Source organism: Muntiacus reevesi, chromosome 10 (assembly GCF_963930625.1).
Source record: "Muntiacus reevesi chromosome 10, mMunRee1.1, whole genome shotgun sequence".
In the NCBI taxonomy this organism is placed as follows: domain Eukaryota; kingdom Metazoa; phylum Chordata; class Mammalia; order Artiodactyla; family Cervidae; genus Muntiacus; species Muntiacus reevesi.
Genome location: NC_089258.1, coordinates 25475561 through 25496853, shown reverse-complemented (window position 1 = coordinate 25496853; position 21293 = coordinate 25475561). Strand labels below are relative to the sequence as shown.

At 36.5% G+C, this 21293-nt stretch overlaps 1 protein-coding gene and 1 pseudogene across 1 annotated transcript; both read right to left on the bottom strand.

Annotated features, from left to right (window-relative positions):
• Positions 1-1156: 1156 nt before the first annotated feature.
• On the bottom strand, positions 1157-5258 carry LOC136176321 (bromodomain-containing protein 7-like; annotated as a pseudogene).
• Positions 5259-12589: 7331 nt separating this feature from the next.
• LOC136176320 (olfactory receptor 13F1-like) lies at positions 12590-13623 on the bottom strand. The gene is made up of 2 exons (XM_065946500.1): positions 12710-13623; positions 12590-12659 (listed from the first exon to the last, which is right to left on the bottom strand). The coding sequence occupies exons 1-2, from the start codon at positions 13621-13623 to the stop codon at positions 12590-12592; spliced, it is 984 nt and encodes a 327-aa protein (XP_065802572.1).
• Positions 13624-21293: the final 7670 nt, after the last annotated feature.

Below are 21293 nucleotides of genomic sequence, written 5' to 3'. Positions count from 1 at the left end.
TTAAGGTCCCTACAGGCTACTTGACAAAATGGAACCCAAATCATCAGTACAATGGTGTGGCTTAGATAAACCCTCAACACTTTTGCTTTAAAAAGTTGACATTAAATAAATAAAAAGTCATGAGAAAAAAGTATTTTTTTTTACCTACATATTCACCACTTTTAGCACTCTTCATTCTTTTGTGCTGTCATATGATGCTATTTTCTATCCACTGGAAAAAATATTTTGTTTAGTTTGCTTATGGAAATTCCTTTCAGCTTTTGTCCAAAAACTTCCCTATTTCACTTTAACTTTTTAAAGAATAATTTTGCTGTACACAGAAGTGGATTAAGAGATTTAGTTTTCCTTCAACACATTAAGGACAACTGCATTTCTCTGGGTTGCATTACTTCTACTGTGATGTATGCCATCTTTATTTTATCCTCTAGCTATTACATTTCTCTTATTTAGCTATTTTAAAGATTTTTTTAGTGCTAATTTTCACCAATTTAACTGTGATGTGGTATAGCTATTTATATGTTTGTATTTGTGTGTGTGTGCGTGTGTGTGTGTGTGTGTGGTGTTTATACTGTTTGTGGTATGGTGAGCTTCTTGCATCTGTGGGTTTCTTCAAATTTGGAAAAATTTTGGCCATTATTTCTTGGCACTATTTGAGTTCTCCTACTCTCCTCTCAGCTACTGAGATGTCGGTTATATCTGTGTTGAACTGCTTGAAATTTTCCATGTGTCGCTGAAACTCTGTTCATTATTTTTTTCAGTCTCTTTTTCTTTATGCTTCATTTTGAATAGTTCTGTTGCTGTGTTTTCTATAATACACCTTTCCAGAAGTTATTTTCTGGGAGGGAGGGCCTTCTTTTAATGAAAGATCGTGAAAATGGCTGTTTTGTTTTCCAAGCTTTTCTCTATCACTTCATCCTCAGATTCAGCCCAGGGAAAGGTAAAGGAATAACTTAGATGATATGCACAATACCAGCTCATAGTCCCAGGTTCAACTTTATTACCTAGTAGAAGTCCAGTCCGTGGAACATTAAAATTAATTGCTCCAAAGTTTAATTAAAAACACAATTTACAAGTATTTAATATCATCTGGAAAGCATTTCAAAGTGATGAATGAAAAAATATATACATAATGTATAATTAAATACCAGTATTAGCTTCAAAACCCATCAGGTGCACACTCAGTAACATCAATCCTTTTAGGTTCTTCAAAATCTTGTGTTAAATCTACAAAGTTGTTTCAATGACCAAGGAGGGAACGGAAATCCCCATTGCTTTTTGGACTCCATATATGCTTACCATATCACCTGGAGTTACTTGCTGTGCAAGTTCTTTAAAGTTATTGGTCACTTGTTCAGCGAGATGTATTTCTCTGCACAAGGGACCCAAGAGAGATCATTTTGGGACAGAGTCTGGTGCTCAGACTCTGATTCTGGGCTTCCTGGAGCTCTCTGAGCAGTTTGGTGGTCTCACCAAGTTTTCACTGGAACACTTCACCTTCTTCAGAGTCAAAAATCTTCAACTGGAGCTCCAAAGTTTGTTCCTGCTTTCAGTGCTGTAAGCCTGTCTTGATTATTGAAGTCTACACACCCTGTTGGTTCAACTTCTGTAGCCTTCATTTCTTTTACTATGTCAAGTGTCCTAGTCTGGTGTTCATCCTCAGGAGATGATGTGTCCAATTCTTACAAGTTTCTAGAATGTCTTCCTATTGTTAAAATAGCCAATAAACTATCTGTCATAAGATATAGATAATCTTGGCATGTGACCAAAAAACTCATGGATGCTGAAATCATTCTAGAGATAGAGTCTTGCCCATGGGTTGAATAGATTAAATCAGACTCATCCTTGCTGATATTTGCAAATGTGGAGTCATAATGTGGCACATAAGGCTGTAGGGTCCATAATTCAAGTATAACACTGGACTTACTTTGTTAATTTTATCTTCTTTGAATCCCTGAAAAGTATTCATTCCAGGCTGAAGTCTTCCAGTTGTCATCTCCAGCCTCACACGGCCATAACCTGGTTCTTCTACAACAGGATCCACAGGATAGAGAAGTCCCAGTGTTGTTGCTTCCATCTGACTTCATCCTTTCAAATTCACAGTGACTATTAACAAGCCACCTGGTCAGCTTTGCTCCAAATTCTGTAACAATGTGGTCAATCTATCTTTCTAATATTATTGCTTTTAAATTTATCTTCAAGTCCATCTTTGTTTTTATTTTTCTTATTAGGACTCTTTTCTTAAAAATTAATTTATTTTAATTGGAGGATAATTACTTTAAAATATTGTGGTGGTTTTTGCCAACCATCGACATGAATCAGCCACAGGTATACATGTGTCCCCCTGTCTTGAACCCTCCCCCACCTCCCTCCCACCCATCCCTCCGGGTTGTCCCAGAGCATGGGCTTTGAGTGCCCTGCTTCATGCATTGAACTTGCACTGTTCATCTGTTTTACATATGGTAATATACATGTTTCAGTGCTATTCTATCAAATCATCCCACCCTCGCCTTCTCCCATATAGTCCAAAAGTCTATTCTTTACATCTGTGTCTCTTTTGCTGTCTTGCATATAGGGCTGTCATTACCATCTTTCTAAATTCCATATATATGTGTTAATATACTGTATTAATATAACTGTATTCTCTTTCTGACCTGCTTCACTCTGTATAATAGGTTCCAGTTTTATCTACCTCATTAGAACTGACTCAAATGCATTCTTTTATGCATTCTGAGTAATATTCCATTGTGTATATGTATCACAACTTCCTTATCCATTCGTCTGAATAGATATCTAGGTTGCTTCCATTCCTAGCTGTTGTAAACAGTGCTGCAGTGAGCACTGGGGTACATGTGTCTCTTTCAATTCTCTTGACGCCTGTACCTCAGTGTCTCCAGAGTCTTACCTCTCTCAAAGCCAGCAGCTGCTGTCCTCCACACTCTGCCAAGTTTCTATCTTTCTGCTTTTGACTTTTTTGCAAGTCTGAAATGAAGTCTGTGCCCTGCTTCAGGCTCTGAAGTCTTTCCTGGCTAAGAACTTTCATCCCTGAGTGCAATGTCTTCTTTGCAGCTTTATAATAAATGGTCTCTGGTTTGTTGTAAATCATATCATTAGTACATGTTGCTTTGAAGTTAGCCTTTAGTTTTTCTATGGACTGCTAATCTCTGTTCTTGATCTTTCTTTCATGGTACTAAAATAATTTGATGTTTAATGATCGTGATGTTCCCAGGGGCAATAAAAGCAGTCACAGGAAATGAAAGGAAAGCACTGGGTCTTTTCTCTGCAGTTGGCTCATCAGTTGATTCAGAGCCTCAGAAGAGGCATTTTTTCTACTTCTTCTTGTTTGGCTAAAGAAACATCTCCAGAACTCTGCCCTGTGAAGCAGCTGCTTCAGCCCCTTGAACTCTTTTCTGACTTTGCTCAATTTAGTGAGACCACTGTGATCTGTTTGGGGTCCTCCTCCATAAATTGGAGTCTAAAAAGTAATCACTAATTGCCTTTAATCCTAGTCTCTTCTTCCACAGGTCATTGTCCTGCCTTGCTTGTTCAATATGTAAACAATGTTTTTTTAGCTACTTTCTCTGGTTTTCTAAAAGTTCATGGTAGGATCTCATGCACAGCTCTAGTTAATCTACTGTCAAAAGCAGATGTTCCCTCTTAGCTTTTCTGATTGTATAATTTTTCACTTAAAAAAAAATATGATGCTGTTCTCTCAAAACATCCCACCCTCGCCTTGTCCCACAGAGTCCAAAATTCTGTTCTGTACATCTCTTTTTCTGTTTTGCATATAGGGTTATCGTTACCATCTTTCTAAATTCCATATATATGCGTTAGTATACTGTATTGGTCTTTATCTTTCTGGCTTACTTCACTCTGTATAATGGGCTCCAGTTTCATCCATCTCATTAGAACGCTCGAGCCTGGTGCACTGGGAAGACCCAGAGGAATCGGGTGGAGAGGGAGGTGGGAGGGGGGATCGGGATAGGGAATACATGTAAATCCATGGTTGATTCATATCAATGTATGGCAAAAACCACTACAATATTGTAAAGTAATTAGCCTCCAACTAATAAAAATAAATGAAATAAAAATGATATTCATATATTACTCTGCATCTTCATTATCACTGTATTTTATTCTTAAATCTATAACTAAATATTTAAATGCTCATTGCTTATCATTTTGCTCAACTTTCCCCATTCATCTTTTGTTTGAATGAAGATTATCCTACCATTGATTCCAAAAGGGGATTATGAGTATAGCATTCCTTGGGTCTTATATGTTTAAAACTATTTTTCAATAGTATTGATATTTGAAGGACAGCATGACTAGATATAAATTTTTTGGTATGCATTTTCTTTCTTGAGTGTTTTGAAAATGCATCTCCACTGTCTGATCTTTTTCAGACAGTCTAATGTTGGACTAATTCTTTGCCCCGATAAGATGTTAACTATTTTGTTTTAAAGATTTGAAGATTTTTGTATCTATCTTTAAACTCCAGTACAGTAGCTTTACTGAGATACATGTCAGAGTAGATTATGCTGAGCTTATTTTTCTCAACACCTAGTAAACACTTTCAGTATGTTATTTACAAAAAAAGCTTTTCTGGACTTAATTTTTAAATATTAATTTTATTTTCTTGTTTTATTTCCATTTTAGAGACTCAAATTTTATTTATAAAAGACACAGTATTTCTTCTTTCCCTGTGGTTCATTGGATATATTTTCTTGATCTTATTTTCATTTTGTTGATGGCTTCCCTTTCTTCAATGCCCTATTTAAATCTCATTCTAATCTATTTTACCTTGGCTATCTTTATTTTAGTCTTCATTTCTAAGGTGGCTTTGTCTTTTACTTATTACTGCCTGAGTTCAAACAATTTTCATTTCTTCCTGTTACATTCCTTGATAAATTTCTTTTTAAGTTTTGAATTTCTGATTTTAAGTATTTCTCTCTAATGCTAATTTGAGGATATTGGTGTCAACTTGTAGTATTGTTTTGCAATTTAATTTGCCTCTTTTTTTTCTTTCTTTGAGGAAAAGGGGCAGAAGTTTCCATCAGGTGAGGTATTTTATTTCTCATATTCTAATTCATTTTCTAATAGCTTTGATTACAGTCTGCTCTCACTATTTATTTCATAATTTGGATTCAGTTCAGTTTACTTCAGTCGCTCAGTCATGTCCAACTCTTTGTGACCGCATAATCCGTGACACGCCAGGCCTCCGTGTCCATCACCAACTCCCGGAGTCCACTCAAACCCATGTCCATTGAGTTGGTGATGCTATCCAGCCATCTCATCCCCTGTTGCCCCCTTCTCCTCCTGCCTTCAATCTTTCCAAGCATCAGGGTCTTTTCAAATGAGTCAGCTCTTCGCATCAGGTGACCAAAGTATTGGAGTTTCAGCTTCAGCGTCAGTCCTTCCAATGAACACCCAGGACTGATCTCCTTTAGGATGGACTGGTTGGATCTCCTTGCAGTCCAAGGAATTCTCAAGAGTCTTCTCCAACACCACAGTTCAAAAGCATCAATTCTTCGGCGCTCAGCTTTCTTCACAGTCCAACTCTCACATTCATACATGACCACTGGAAAAATCATAGCCTTCACTAGATGGACCTTTGTTGGCAAAGTAATATCTCTGTTTTTTAATATGCTGTCTAGGTTGGTCGTAACTTTCCTTCCAAGGAGTAAACGTCTTTTAATTTCATGGCTGCAATCACCGTCTGCAGTGATTTTGGAGCCCAGAAAAATAGTCAGTCACTGTTTCCATTGTTTCCCCATCTATTTGCCATGAAGTGATGGGACCAGATGCCATGATTTTAGTTTTCTGAATGTTGAGCTTTAAGCCAACTTTTTCACTCTCCTCTTTCACTTTCATCAAGATGCTGTTTAGTTCTTCGCTTTCTGCCATAAGGGTGGTGTCATCTGCATATTTGAGGTTACTGATACTTCTCCCGCCAATCTTGATTCCAGCTTGTGGTTCTTCCAGCCCAGCATTTCTCATGATGTACTCTGCATATAAGTTAAATAAGCAGGGTAACAATATATAGCCTTGACGTACTCCTTTTCCTATTTGGAACCAGTCTGTTGTTCCATGTCGAGTTCTAACTGTTGCTTCCTGACCTGCATACAGGTTTCTCAAGAGGCAGGTCAGATGGTCTGGTATTCCCATCTCTTTCAGAATTTTCCAGTTTATTGTGATCCACACAGTCAAAGGCTTTGGCATAGTCTGTAAAACAGAAGTAGATGTTTTTCTGGAACTCTCTTGCTATTTTGATGATCCAAGAGATGTTGGCAATTTGATCTCTGGTTCCTCTGGCTTTTCTAAATCCACCTTGAACATCTGGAATTTCATGGTTCCTGTACTGTTGAAGCTTGGCTTGGAGAATTTTGAGTATTACTTTACTAGTGTGTGAGGTGAGTGTAATTGTGCAGTAGTTTGAACATTCTTTGGCATTGCCCTTCTTTGACATTGGAATGAAAACTGACCTTTTCCAGTCCTGTGGCCATTGCTGAGTTTTCCAAATTTGCTGGTATATTGAGTGCAGTGCTTTCATTGCATCATCTTTTAGGATTTTAAATAGTTCAACTGGAATTCCATCACCTCCACTAGCTCTGTTTGTAGTGATGCTTCCTAAGGCCTGCTTGACTTCGCATTCCAGGATGTCTGGCTCTGGGGGAGTGATCACACTATCGTGGTGATCTGACTGATGTAGATCCTTTTTTAATAGTTCTTCTGTGTATGGTTGCCATCTCTTCTTAAACTTTAGGCATTTTCTGTATTCTGGTTGTGTGTGTTTGAATAGTTTTATCTGTTATTCTGTATTGTTTTTAGAGGATATGGAGGGAGAGTGGATTTAACTAACTCCCATTATCATCAGTTACCCATGAGTATACATGCATTTTTAATTGATTAAAAATTTCATTTCTGAATGTATTAGTGTTTAATTGTCTAAGGTTGACATTAAACATATTTTATATATGCATTTTCTATTTTTTCCCAGTTTGTGATTTTTCTTTATTATTTGATTATCCATTTTCTATTTGGATTTCAATTAGAAATTGTTGAAAACTAAGTGAATTGGAAATTCCTTTTATTTTCCAAAGAATTTTTTATATATTAGGTTATAATCATTATCTCATACAAATTGCAAGTTTTTGCTAATTTCAATATCTTTATTATGCTTTTAACACTTTATGTTTATTATGTTGATTATATTTCCATGATGATTTCTAAGCAATTTTTAATAGAGAAGCTATTAATCTTATATATTATTGTGTAACCAGGTTGCTCTGATGGTAAAGAATCTGCCCACAATGTGGAAGACCTGGGTTCCATCCTTAGGTTGGGAAGATCCCTTGGAGGAGGGCATAGCAACCCACTCCAGTGCCTGGAGAATCCCAATGGACAGAGAAGCCTGGCGGGTGACAGTCCATGGGGTCGCAAAGGGTCGGACACGACTGAGCTAAGCACAGCACTGCTCATAAAGGCATAAAGGCATTGTCTTCAGTTCAGCTCAGTCGCTCAGTCATGTCCGACACTTTGCAAACCCATGGACTGCAGCAAGCCGATTGATTGCCTTAGATTTTTTCTTAAATGTCTATTAGTCTGATACTTTTTTCTTCTATTCATTTATACTCCTGAGCTTGTGTTACACACATTTGCATAAGTTGCATTATTCATAATAATTAATGCTTATTAATAATGGCTGTAAAATTACCTTTATCTTGGCTCTAACTTTCCTAGAAATGATTCATATGTTTTAACATGAAGTATGATATGACTGTTGACTCAAAATTATGTCTTTTATTAGTAAAATGTATTGCAACAGATTTGCAAATTAGCTAATGTATTGATAACATTAATAATATTTTCATACCATTTTCTCCTCTTTTTTTAAATTTTATTTTTTATTGAATTATAGTTGATTTATAATGTGTTAGTTTCCAGTGTACAGCAAAGTGATTCTGTTTTTTATATACATATACGTATATATATATACACACACACACACATACACTTCTACAGTGTACAGGTCACACCCCCAAACAAAGAATTGTTCAGCCTGATTCTTCTCTTCTCTCATTCCCCCACTACATCCAAATGCCCCAGTAATACCATACTCAAGATACTATAAATTTTTTCTGTCAAGAGCCATAAAGTTGTTCACTGCTTTGATAAAGTAAACATATTCCTGGGAATTGATTTTAACTTATAATAAAAGGGAAGTGAAAAATCAAAGATGGAAAGGTTTTTATTTAAGCAGTAGTGATAAAAGGCACTCATTAGAAACAATCTTGAATGACGGAATGATAGGGTATATATTTCAAATCCATATGAATGAATGCATAGCTAATATAATGGTAATTAGGTGCAGAATGGCACCTGAATGGAAAGCGTCAAAGAGCATGTGCCCAGATATGTAATCAGACACAGAAGATGAGAAGGCCACGCTATCATCTGTCACTCTGCATGATGACAAATGGAGATCTGTAACACTGAATATTGCTGATATGATGACCTAAGGATTGACCTCTTCTCTTTTATTGTCTCTACTCACTACCTTAGTGATCTTATTGATTTTAAATATCATTCATATAGTAATGGCTCCCAAATTTCTATCACTAGCCCAGACTTCTCTAAACACATGACCTGTATATGCTTCCATGTAGTTGTCATGTTTAATCGATAATTTGAACCTAACATGTCTAAAATGAATGCCCGATATTCTCCCACAGATCCACTTCAACTATAGACTTTCTTGAATCAGTGAGTTACAGTTCTGTCCTTTCCACTTTTCCTTCTGAAAACCCTGAAGCCATTCTTGATGCCTCTCTTTCTCTACCACCTATATCCAATCCTTCTGGAAATCCTATTTGCTCTACCTTTTCAATATATCCAGAATTTTACCATTTCTCATCATCTTCACAATTATCACGTTGGCCTGGAATGACATTTTTTTTTTACAGTAGTTATCTTAAATCTTCCTGACTCTAAAGTTGTTCCCCATAAAATGATCTTAGCACAATATTTGATGATTTTTTAAGAATTTACAGTGATACTCTGATATGTGAACACGATTCACATCTTAGAGAAGAGAGCTATGGATACCAAGTTAAGGTCCCAAACTCTGCTTTTCTCACTGTAGATTCTAGGATCACTCTGTTGTGATTATCTTTTACTGAAAGGAGGTCTTACTAAAGTAATTTATTAAGAAATAAACTAAGAATATTTATTTATTTAAACTTTTTATTTTGTATGGTGATATAGGAGCCCTGGTGGCTCAGATGGTAAAGAATCTACCTGCAATGCAGGAAACCCAGGTTCGATACCTGGGTCAGGAAGATCCCCTGGAGAAGGGAGTGGCTACCTACCCCAGTGTTCTTGCCTGGAGAATTCCATGGACAGAGGAGCCTGATGGGCTACAGTCCATGGGATTGTAGAGTCAGACACAACTAAGCAAGTAACACACACACACACACACACACACACACACACACACACGGTGGTATAGCTTGTTAACAGACAGTGTTGCGATAGTATCAGGTGAACACAGAAAGGACTCAAACTAAGCATATTTAAATGACCTTTAAATATTTCTTCCTCCTAGTGTATATAGTGTGTAGTTTTTAAATTAAATTTTGAGCTTAGTTTTTACTTTTTTTCTGTACACAAATGGGAACTGCAATAAACAAGACAGAATGAAACTTTGTATTTATCCAGTTCTTTGATCAGAGTTCCAAGTGTTTTGTGCTCAAACTTTTCACATTTTTAAGTGGATTCTCCCTTTCCCTAACACTTTAAACAAAGTTCTGCACTTATTTTCCCTAGATTCTGATCACTTCTGAATTTCTCATCTCCTTGACAGTTAACATACCTCCCCCTATTCTAAAAGTGGTAAGTAATAAGATTCAGTCTCTTTCGTTTAGCACTCCAAGTCAGAGTTCCCATAATTCTCACATAAGAATTACCAGGTGTTATAAAACATACGGATCAACAGATATCTCCTTTGGAAATTCTGGTTTGGATTTAAGTTGAACATGTGCATGATATTTTTAGCAAGCATTCCAGGTGTCCGTGTATTCAGGATAATTTGGGAAAGGTTCAGGATAGCTTAAAACAAGTAAAATAGCACAGATATTAGTATGTTCTCAGACTGTGGGAAATTAGTGACATGAAAAATAAAAGACCATATCAGAAATCATTTAAAATCTTATTCACCTGAAGAAAAGAAAAGCAGAGATATTTAGAACAAGACATTAATTAGACTTTCAAGTATCTAATGGCATGGTTAAGTTCCCATTTATTTTGTGATTGCAAAGTAAGCATTTATTTCCTCTGAGTTCACAAAAATATATTTGAAAACCATACATGGGAGTGGGCCACAGTGAGATTAAGACTGTGGAATCAAACTTGCTTTCTTAGAGGTAAAATAGTAAGTTTTCCACAAGGGGTTGAAGTTACTCTTCTGTTGAAACTAATCACCTGCATGAGTGACCCCTCCAAAGATGCTAAATATAAATATTGCAAGGTATGAACTGAATGCTATTGCAGAGAGGCAGGACTGGATGTGGTACAGTTTGGTAAGCTGCTTTCTAATGAATTTGTCTCCTTTCAATAAAGAATGTTAAACAATGGAGGGTGCTCATAATGGAACACAGAATGATAAAGAAGTAATCAAAATGCAATTCTGGTTTACATATACAATTCTATCCTTGGAAGACAGAAAACAAAACATGTTTGAATCATGCAGAAATTTACTCCATCCTGAATCTATTTGTGTAGATAAAATGACTCTTGCTGAAGCGCCTGAAATCTGAGAACCCTCTCTAGGCCTATGATGATTTAACCAGATGGGTTACAAGCCAGTTTATTGAGTTTTGCCTCTGGACATCTGGTTGGCCCATCTCTTAGGCATTAATTAGCTCATCCATATCCCTTTAAAATACAGACAAAGTTGTTGAAAAATATAGCACATGCCAACAGTAGCTGATGAGGCATGAAACTATAGATTTTATTTTCACCCACATAAACAAATAAGATGAATATGTATAGGCTCAATGATTGTGATTACCTGGAATCAGTCTTAGAAATAAAATGATTGTAGAGTTTGGGTGGTAAGAGGTTTAATACTTCTTCCACCTTTTCAACCAAATAACATCAGATACCATGGTCATTGTTGTCTGGTAGTGAAATGAAAATAAGGATGAAGGTCCTAATATATTATTCTGCTTTTATTCAATAATACAAATCCCCTTTGGAAGGTTTCTGAATTAATAGAACTGTGCATCTAATATCTGAGAAAGAAAAAAAAAAATTCTCATGTATAGTAATGGTACTTGAATTAAGAACACCAGCACAGTTTCTACTTGTTGAATTCTTTTCTCCTACATGGTTCTTTTATGAATCAGTTCACCCTCAACTGAATTGTTTCTCACAAGCTCTATTCACGATAGAACCTTCTGTTATAATTATCTATGACTGTCTTACCATCTCTAAGTCTAAAATTCAAAGATATTCTCTCAATGCTAGCAAGAGTCACCGTCTCCATAGAATAAAGGCATCACCCACATATACTTAAGGGCATCTCTCTGATAAAGAAGAATTAATGTACATGTATTGGTCTCATAATTTCCCATCTCCAATGAGGATGGAAAAGACAAAGAAAAACTGATTAATATGAAATATTGGTGAAAATATAATTCATGTAATTTTGCTCACATCTGTCAAATATATCCATGAATCTTTTCCCACAATATATGTGTACATTAGTAATTTCTTTTGCAGTGTAATCTCTACAGGATAGGAATATGTTCTTTCTCAGCCTTAACAGGTCAGTTCAGCATGCGCTAAGAAAAATATGCAACATGGTGTGTGTGTGTGTGTGTGTGTGTGTGTGTGTGTATTAATGAATTGACTTCCACATTCAGAGTACAATATGAGAATACTTTGACCTCATGACCACAGATGCCTTAAGGAGCATTTATATATCCCCTGAATGCTTTTCCTTTACTCCACTTCAAAGGCAAGATTACTGTTTGTAAGTCCTTGTCATGATGTCTTCGCACATACACAGATATTTATTCATCTCCTACATTCACATCCTAAATAAACAAAATCATTCATATGGTAGTTTATTAAATCTGACATATTTTACATTTTAACATTTAGAGTAGGAAAAGTTCTAAAATTAATGATATCTTGGTTTTATGAATTATGATGTATTTATACTTTGAACTATATACACATTTATGTAGAATATTACTTCATAATTTCAGACATAATTACTAATCATATGATGATAAATTATTTCAAGATATCCTAGTCTTAATATCTTACACTTTTGGCATACTAGTTATTGTCATAGTGATGCTAGATTTTAACATTTAGATGATATAGTGAATCAAATATGAAAAAATAAGCAATCATCTAATTTTAACATTATATTAATATTCAACAAATGCTAAATACATCTCTAGAAATGTAATCCATTCTTCCTAAATTACTTATGAATATCAAAAATTTTATTTACCAGGTAAATCAAGATATTGGAGTTAATATTGAACTCCTTTCAAAAATAGGTATTTTCCAGGATTTAGTTTATTCCACCTATTTTGCAGTTTTCTGGATAATGTTGGAGATTATACAGATGAATGTGCTTGCTCCCATATTACTTGAAGACAGAAATTAGGACAATACCAAAGAATTTCCTATCAGCAGTTTTTTCACAGCTGCTTTCACCTCTTTGTTTCGTAGACTGTAGATGATAGGATTCAACATTGGGGTTAATGCACCATATACCAAAGCTATAAATTTATCTATTTCCTTTGAATCTATAGCTGAGGGCTTCAGGTACATGGAAAGAGCTGTCCCATAGAACAAAACAACCACAGACAGGTGGGCCGCACATGTTGAAAAGGCTTTGCTTCGACCATCCACTGAGCTGATTCTCAGGATGTTGGAGAGGATGAATGCATAAGAGATACAAATTAGGAGCATTGGCATGGGAACAAGAAGTATGGTGAATACCAGCATGATTAACTGCACTTTGGAAGTGTCCACACAAACCAGTTTTAAGACAGCAAGAATCTCACAAGCAAAATGATTGATGACACTATTACCACATAGAGACAACTGCAACACAGACACTGTTTCCACCAGGGCAGTGAAGCAGCCTGTCACCCAGGAGCCTGCCGCAATCCTCACACAAACCCTCTTGTTTATGATAATGGGGTACCTTAGAGGGTTGCAGATGGCCACATATCGGTCATACGCCATCATAGACAGGAGCACACACTCAGTGGAGCCCATGGCCAGAGAGAAGTACATCTGAGCAGCACATCCTAAGAATGAGATGGTGTTTTCCCCTGACACAAAGTTTATCAGCATTGGAGGGAAAGCAGAAGAGGTGTACCAGATATCTAAACAGGAGAGATTGCTGAGGAAGAAGTACATAGGTGTGTGTAGGTGGGAATCCAAGATAGTGATGGAGATCAGAATCATATTTCCCAGCAAGGTGATCAGGTACATCAGCAAACACAGCACAAATATGATGATCTCAACTTTGGGGTAGTGGGAAAATCCCAGGAAGAAAAACATTGTTACAGATGTCAGATTTGCCCGGAACATTTTATTATGTCAAGGTCATTAGTATATACACATAGAAAGATTATCATCACATGTCATATATAAAACACAAGATCTTCTCCATTTTTATTTTCTGGTATTTTTTCTTCACATCAACTTGTGGTATGTGCTTAACTGCTTCTCTTGCTTGGTAATAGTATTATTAATGTGTATTCGAAGGAATTTATCATCAGCAAGGAAAATTTTAAGTAGGGAGCCACAGATAAAGTATCTTCAAGATTTTCTTTTTGCTGTAATACTTTTTAAAGGTAAAGTTGGGGAAGGGCAAGGTTTATTACATAAATATCATGAGATCTTGAGGAAAGAAAATCTTATGGAGTCTTTCTTTGTCCAAAACCACATCTGTAACTGATAGATGGTGAAGACATCAATTTACCTCTGAACCACTGGGATGATTTTATTCTCATAGCTGGCGAACAGTCTTCTTACTTGGGAGTTTTTCTGCTTTCCAAGTTCAGTATCTTCTGCCAAAATAATTTGGGGAGATTCATTTAGTAAAAATGATTACTGCAACCAAAGATTAATTAACTGAAAAGCGTGAAAGTTAAACAAGTCCAGGCTTTCCATTTTAAGCCCAGGAAAATGGTGATAGATATTCTCATGGTGGGACATATAGCAAACATTTCCTTCATATAGCCAGAATTGCCTTGACATTTGTGCTCCAGAAACATCCTCCAAAGGACCATCCTTTCACTTTGTAAGGCAATTTAAGTTTTTTGTTGCTTGTGAAAAGTTTATAATTCATGCAGCAAATTAAAGTTATACATCTCTTTGCACAGGATGAAAAATTCTGAAACTCCAGGGACAATGTCCCATAGATCCAATTATAGGTAGTAGCTGATCTGCTCTAATTGTTGTGCTATTCAAATAAGAAATAAACATTTTCCTGTCTATGCTGACTTTGGGAAGGGGAACTCTGCTCTGCTCCTAATTGTGTTATTAAATCAGTCAGTCAAGTTTTCAGTTTTCACTGTTTCTGTCTTTGTTTGACTATGGCAGTGTTGTCGATTGTCTCTCTCATTTAGGCAAGATTCACTGCAACCATAATATAAACAGTTGACCAAAAGGGAGAAAACAGATTGACTGACATCTGGCCCACAGTCCCATTTCTGACTCACTTGATCAATTCCTGTAGACCAAGGCTTGTATGGCTGCAGGTAAATCACTTAGGTTGACCAGATTGTGTCTAGGAGTAAATGTCAGAAGAGAACTGAACTTTAGGAATACATTCAGAGAAGTTAAATGGAGGCAGTGACTAAGACTGAGGAAGGTTGCCAAACTGACTCCCCGTTATATATAAAGCACCAAACCACACTTCTGCTTTGGAATTACATTAACATACACTGAAAAAAAAGAAATTTAGAACCTCCATGATAATTTCTGTCTGAAAAAGAAATTACCAAAATTTTGACAAGTTTTCTCATGCTTATGAGTCTGTATTTTTCTCTATCTCCAATAATAGCAATAGCATTTGCTCACATACTTAAGCCAAAAATCTAGAAATAATCTTTGAGTTCTTTTCCACCCTCTTATTACATGCTCAGCTCAGAAGGAAGTCTGTCAGATCTTCCTGAAAAGTACATCTTAGACTTCCAACTTCTACTGATGATGAAGTTCTTGTGGCAGAGTAGCTTAGATCAGACTAACCCCCATGCTACTAACAATTATAAACTCCAAATCAAGTAAAAATAGCAGCTATTTCATGGCATTTAAAAGTGATCAAAATCAGGCAGAACAGAAGGGAATTCAACTCATAAAAGATATGAATCAGACTGGGTGATATCAACAGGGTTCTCCCCAGTCCATGTAGAAGATGATACTCAAGCAAAAAGTAGCAGCTCTGATCTGAGAAATCAAATCAGCATTTGTGAAATCATTTACCACAAATAGGGACTCAAACCCATGTGCTGGGACTCAAACCCAGCCAAAACCCTGCTTGGCACTTGAACCCACATGGCTTGGACCCAAACCCAGTCAAAACCCACAGTACCTGGTTTCAGGAGCTAACAAAACTCAGGTTCTTAATGTCTCACTGCAGAAAGAATTCAGTGAGAGAGTGATAGGTAGGAAGTGGATTTATTCAGATACAGAGAAGCACACTCCACAGACAGAGTGTGGGCCATCACAGAGGGCGAATGCAGCCCTGAAATTTGGCATGGTTAGTTTGTACAGTCTGTGTAATTTCATATGCTAATGAGTGGGAGGATTATTCCAACTATTTTTGGGAAGGGGTGGAGATTTCCAAGATTTGGGCCACTACCCACCCCCTTGGTCTTTTAACAGTGCCTTGGAACTGTCATGGCACCTCTGGATGTGTCATTTCACTTGCTGATTGAGGTCTAGTCTTGTCTGCCATCTTGGTCCCATTTCATTCTAATTGATTTTATGTTGTGTCCTTGGACTACGTCATTCTTTCAAAAGTTGTGCCCTGCCCCTTTCCCTCCTGTTACATTTGGGGCTGCCAGAGTAACTGGAAATTTAGGGATAAATCTTGGGAAAGAGGGAACCATAAATTGGGAACCTAAACTTTGTGTAAAATCTCTCATCTGACTGAGCATTGAATTGGGCATGAAGAGAGTGAGACTTCTTAGAACCCAAGTGCACGCTAAGTCACTTCAGTTGTGTCTGACTCTTTGAAACCCTATGGACTATAACCCGCCAGGCTCTTCTGTCCCTGAGATTCTACAGACAAGAATACTGGAATGGGTTGCCATGCCCTCTTCCAGGTGATCTTCCTGACTCAGGGAACAAACCCACAGCTCTTATGTCTCCTGCATTGGCAGGCAGAATTTTTACCACTAGTGCTGCTTGGGAAGCCCATTAGAATCCAAGGGAAAATGACAATTAGAAGGATAGAGAGTTGAACAGAGATTTAATGAGAAGCTAGTAGCTGGGGAAACAGAGTTTGGCATTCAAATCCCATCAAAAAGAAAGACTTGGTAAATACTTTTAGATTTCCGTAGAAACCCTAGGTGTCTTTCCATGCATCAAACAGGCATATTGGCCCAAATAATGGGTGTGGTCCTACGTGATATTTGCAGCTATGTCACAGAGAACATTTAAGAAGCATCATATATTATACCCCAGGGCATTGTGTAGCATATGAAAAATTCTTCAGAGAGTCATGTATTATAGACGAATGTATAACCACAGAAGGGTTTATTTACAATAAATGATTTTTTATCAAGTAACACTCTGAAAAGGGCAGTGAATAGATAAGTTCAGTTCATTCCAACAAACATCATTAATCTCTGCTCAGGAATCCGGTTGATGAGGGGCCTATTCCAGATAACCTGTCTTTTTTTTCCCCTCTCCCCAAAGAAATTCCCCTGGTAAAGGAACTGAGTAGATCACAGGCAAGTTGCTTTAATTCCTTCATCCTTAAGCAACTGAAAATTTCTGTCATAAGGTTTTTACAATTTACACTGATGCTTGCTACCTGGAAGAAAAGTTATGACCAACCTAGACAGCATATTAAAAAGCAGAGACATTACTTTGCCAACAAAGATCCATCTAGCCAAAGCAATGGTTTTTCCAGTAGTCATGTATGGATGTGAGAGTTGGACTATAAGGAAAGCTGAGCACTGAAGAACTGGTGCTTTTGAATTGTGGTGTTGGAGAAGACTCTTGAGAGTCCCTTGGACTGCAAGGAAGTCCAACCAGTCCATCCTAAAGGAAATCAGTCCTGAATTTTCATTGGAAGGACTGATGCTGAAGCTGAAACTCCAGTTCTCTGGCCTGATGTGAAGAACTCACTCATTTGAAAAGACGTTGATGCTGGGAAAGATTGAAGGCAGGAGGAGAAGGGGATGACAGAGGATGAGATGGTTGGAAAGCATCACCGACTTAATGGACATGAGTTTGAGTAATTCCAGGAGTTGGTGATGGACAGGGAGGCCTGGCATGCTGCAGTCCATGGGGTCTCAAAGAGTCAGACATGACTGAGAGACTGAACTGAACTGAACAACATAGAGTGAAAGAAATTAAAGAACCATACTGTAACCCAAAAACCCCACTATAAGTTCTAAAATTAAATTTAGCTTAAAAGCTAATAGATGGAATGCAATGGAATAAAATAATAATTTAAAACTTCACCCAAAAATACAGAAATAGGAGAAAACAGGTAAGAAAAATGGAAGGGAAATCAAATAGTAAGACAATTGATTTAAACTAAAACATATTAATCATTACATTGACTATAAATACTAAAAACTCCAGTTGAAAGGCAGAGATGATGTGACTGGATATAAAAAAGAGAGATACAACTTTGTTGTTTTTAAAACTACACTTTGTATAAAGATGCAGAGGAGTTGAAAGTTAAAAGATAAAGTTATAACAATTAAAGACTAAATAAAAACTGGAATGGCAGGCAAATTCACTTCAAGAAATAGTGTATTGCCAGAAATAAATGATAAAATGGTCAAAGTATTAAGAAAACATCAAAATAAAAGCTAAATATATATTTGGATAATAGCATAGTTTCAAATCTATGAAGCAAGGATCAACACAGCTAAAGGGAAAATAGACAAATCTATGGTTATATCAGGAAAATTTTAATACTTCCCTTTAATAATTGGTAGAGTATGTAAATAAAAATTTAGTGTAGATTTAGAAAATTGAAGAAAATCATCTTCCCTGGTGGCTCAGATGGTAAAGCGTCTGCCTACAATGTGGGAGACCTGGGTTCAATCCCTGGGTCGGGAGGATCTCCTGGAGAAGGAAATGGCAACCCACTCCAGCATTCTTCCCTGGAAAATCCCATGGACGGAGAAGCCTGGTAGGCTACAGTCCATGGGGTCACACAGAGTCGGACACGACTGAGTGACTTCACTTTCACTTTCACTTTTAGAAAATTAAAAAATATTGTCAAACAAATTGATTCATTAAAATTTGTAAAACACTATTCCACAGTTGCAGGATATATAATTTTTTCAAGTGAATATGGAATGTTCACCAAGATACATATATGCTGGTTCAAAAACTCAATAAATTTCAAAACACTGAAAATATATAGAAGATGTTTTCTGACCACTACAGAAAGAAATTTTAAGTGAATATAAAAATAATACCTTGAAAACTCCAAAATACTTGTACCTTAAGCAGTGCACTTCTAAATAATGTTTCAAGCAAGAAATCACAAGGGAAACTCAAACATATCTTGAGTTAAATGATCATGAAAATAGAGTATGTCAAAATTTGTGGGATGCAGCTAAATCAGTGTTTAGACAGAAACGAATAGTGTTAAATGACTATACTAAGAAAGAAGAAAAGTTTTAGGTCAGTTACCTGAAATTTCAACTAAGGCTGAAAAAATAAGACCAAAGTAACTCAAAGTGAGTAGAAGGAAATAATGAAGAGCAGAAACAAATATTTAGAAAGCAACACCCCCCAAAATAGAGAAATGAACAAAGCCAGAAGTCGGTTAGTTGAAAAGATTAATGAAGAGGACAAACCTCTAGTTAACTCATTAAGAAAAAAATATGAGAGCACAAATTAAACACTTCAGGAATGAAAAGGAGAGAGTACCACAACCTGGATAGCTTTGGTAGTGAATTTTGTCAATGCTAAGAGGAAACAATATTAATCTTTCAGAACCATTTATATGAACTCAGAAAAGAAGATAAACTTCCAGCTATCAGGAGAGAACACCTATGAGTCTTTTTTATGAGGTCATCAAACTCTGGTACTAGCAAAACCTGATGAGAATATTATGATCAAAGCAAATTATGATCAAAGTAATTCTAGTGGCTATAGACTCAATAACTATCAATAAAATATTAGTAAGTAGTACCCACCATATCAAAAGGGTTTCAAAAGAGTATATCATGAACAAGAGTGTGTTATACAAAAAAGGAAAGGTTTAATATCTGAATATAACCAATTAATTTTATCATTTTAATAGAATGGGAAAATTCTTATGTCTATGAATACAAATAAAACATTTTTACAAAAATTCAAACTTTACTTATGAAAGAAAAATCTTATAAAATCTCTCTGCCAACTAACAGTAAAAGAATACTCTTATAAGGACCTCAGCAATATAGTAAAATAAGTGTTTTCAGAGCTTGTCCCCTCACAGAAACATCAGTTTGAGTAACTATCTACAGATGAAAATACCTGCACAAGAGTTAAGGATTCCAAGTGAGAGATTAAAGATTGGAAAATCTTCTGGATTTCCATTGAAACTCAGCATAGAAATGAGAAAAGATCTATTAAAGAGAGTACAGCAACTGTTTCTCATCATCTATGTCATCCTCTTCTAAGACCTAGCAGTGCAGTCCGTAGAGAGACTCCCAGTTCGTTGAAGAAGAAAAGTGAAATGTGTACCTGACTTTGCCATGGAACCCAGGACCAGGCTTACCCCCAGTGAACTCTGGCACTGGGCTAGCATCTATTGTCCAAGGCTCCAGGCTTCCCCTTCCAGATCTAGGCTCCTGGTCATCACAATGCCAGTCCAGGCTCCAAGGTTCCAGGGTCCAGTTCAGCCCCTGTGGACCCAAGCTCAATACCTGCCCCTGGTGACCCAGCTTCCAGGTGTACACTAGGTTCAGTTGTCACCTGCAGCCCCAGGATCTGGACCAGCCACTGCTGATAATTTCGATAGATGCAGAAAAATGTATTTGACAAAATTCAGCACCCTTTAATGATAAAAACTTTTGACAAATTCCCTTGTGGGGCTTCCCTTGTGGTTCAGCTGGTAAAGAACCTGCCTGCAATGTGGGAGACCTGGCTTCGATCCCTGGGTTGGGAAGATCCCCTGGAGAAGGGAAAGACTACCCACTCCAGTATTCTGGCCTGGAAAATTCAGGGACTGTATAGTTCATGGGGTTGCAAAGAGTCGGATGTGACTGAGCAATTTTCACTTATTGCTTCACTTTGACAAATTATAAGAAATGTACCTAAGCATTATAAAGGCCATGTATGACAAGTCCACAACTAACTTCATAACCAAAGGTGAAAAGTTAAAAGCTTTTCCTTCAAGATAAGAAGCAAGACAAATGTTCCCACTCTTGCTACTTCAATTCAATATAGTGCTAGAAGTTTTAGCCAGTGTAATTAGGAAAGAAGAAGAAATAAAAGGTATCCAAATTGAAAAGGAAGGAGTAAGATTGCCTGTGTTTGACACTTATACATATAAAACCCTAAAATATCTAGCAAAAAAAGAAAAAGCAGAACTAATAAATAATCTCAGTAAGTTGCAAGATACAAAAATCAGCACACAAAAATCAGTTGTATTTCTATACACTAAGAAGTAGCACGAAAAGATACTAAGAAAACAATTTATAATAGTATCAAAAGTAATAAAATGTTAATGAATAAATTTAATTAAGGTGAAAGATACAGTAAAAATTACAAGACACTGATGAAAGAAATTGAAAAAGAGAAATAAATGGAAAGATATTATGCTCATAGATTAGAAGAATTAGTATTTTTAAAATGTCATACCACCCAAAGCGATCTACAGATTCAGTGCATCTCTACTAAAATTGTGATGACATTTTCCACAGAAATAGAAAAAGCAATCCTAAAATTTATACAGAATCACAGAAGACCCCAAATAGCCAAAAAAAATCTTGAGAAAGATCAAATCTGGAAGCATCACACTTCCTAAATTCAAAGTATACTATAACGCTGTAGCAATTAAAACAGTA

Coding starts and splice junctions, on each gene's coding strand:
- LOC136176320 (XM_065946500.1), bottom strand. CDS start 13,623: ATGTTCCGGGCAAATCTGACATCTGTAACAATGTTTTTCTTCCTGGGA. Junction 12,660..12,709: donor GCAGCTGTGAAAAAACTGCT/GATAGGAAATTC, acceptor CAAGTAATATGG/GAGCAAGCACATTCATCTGT.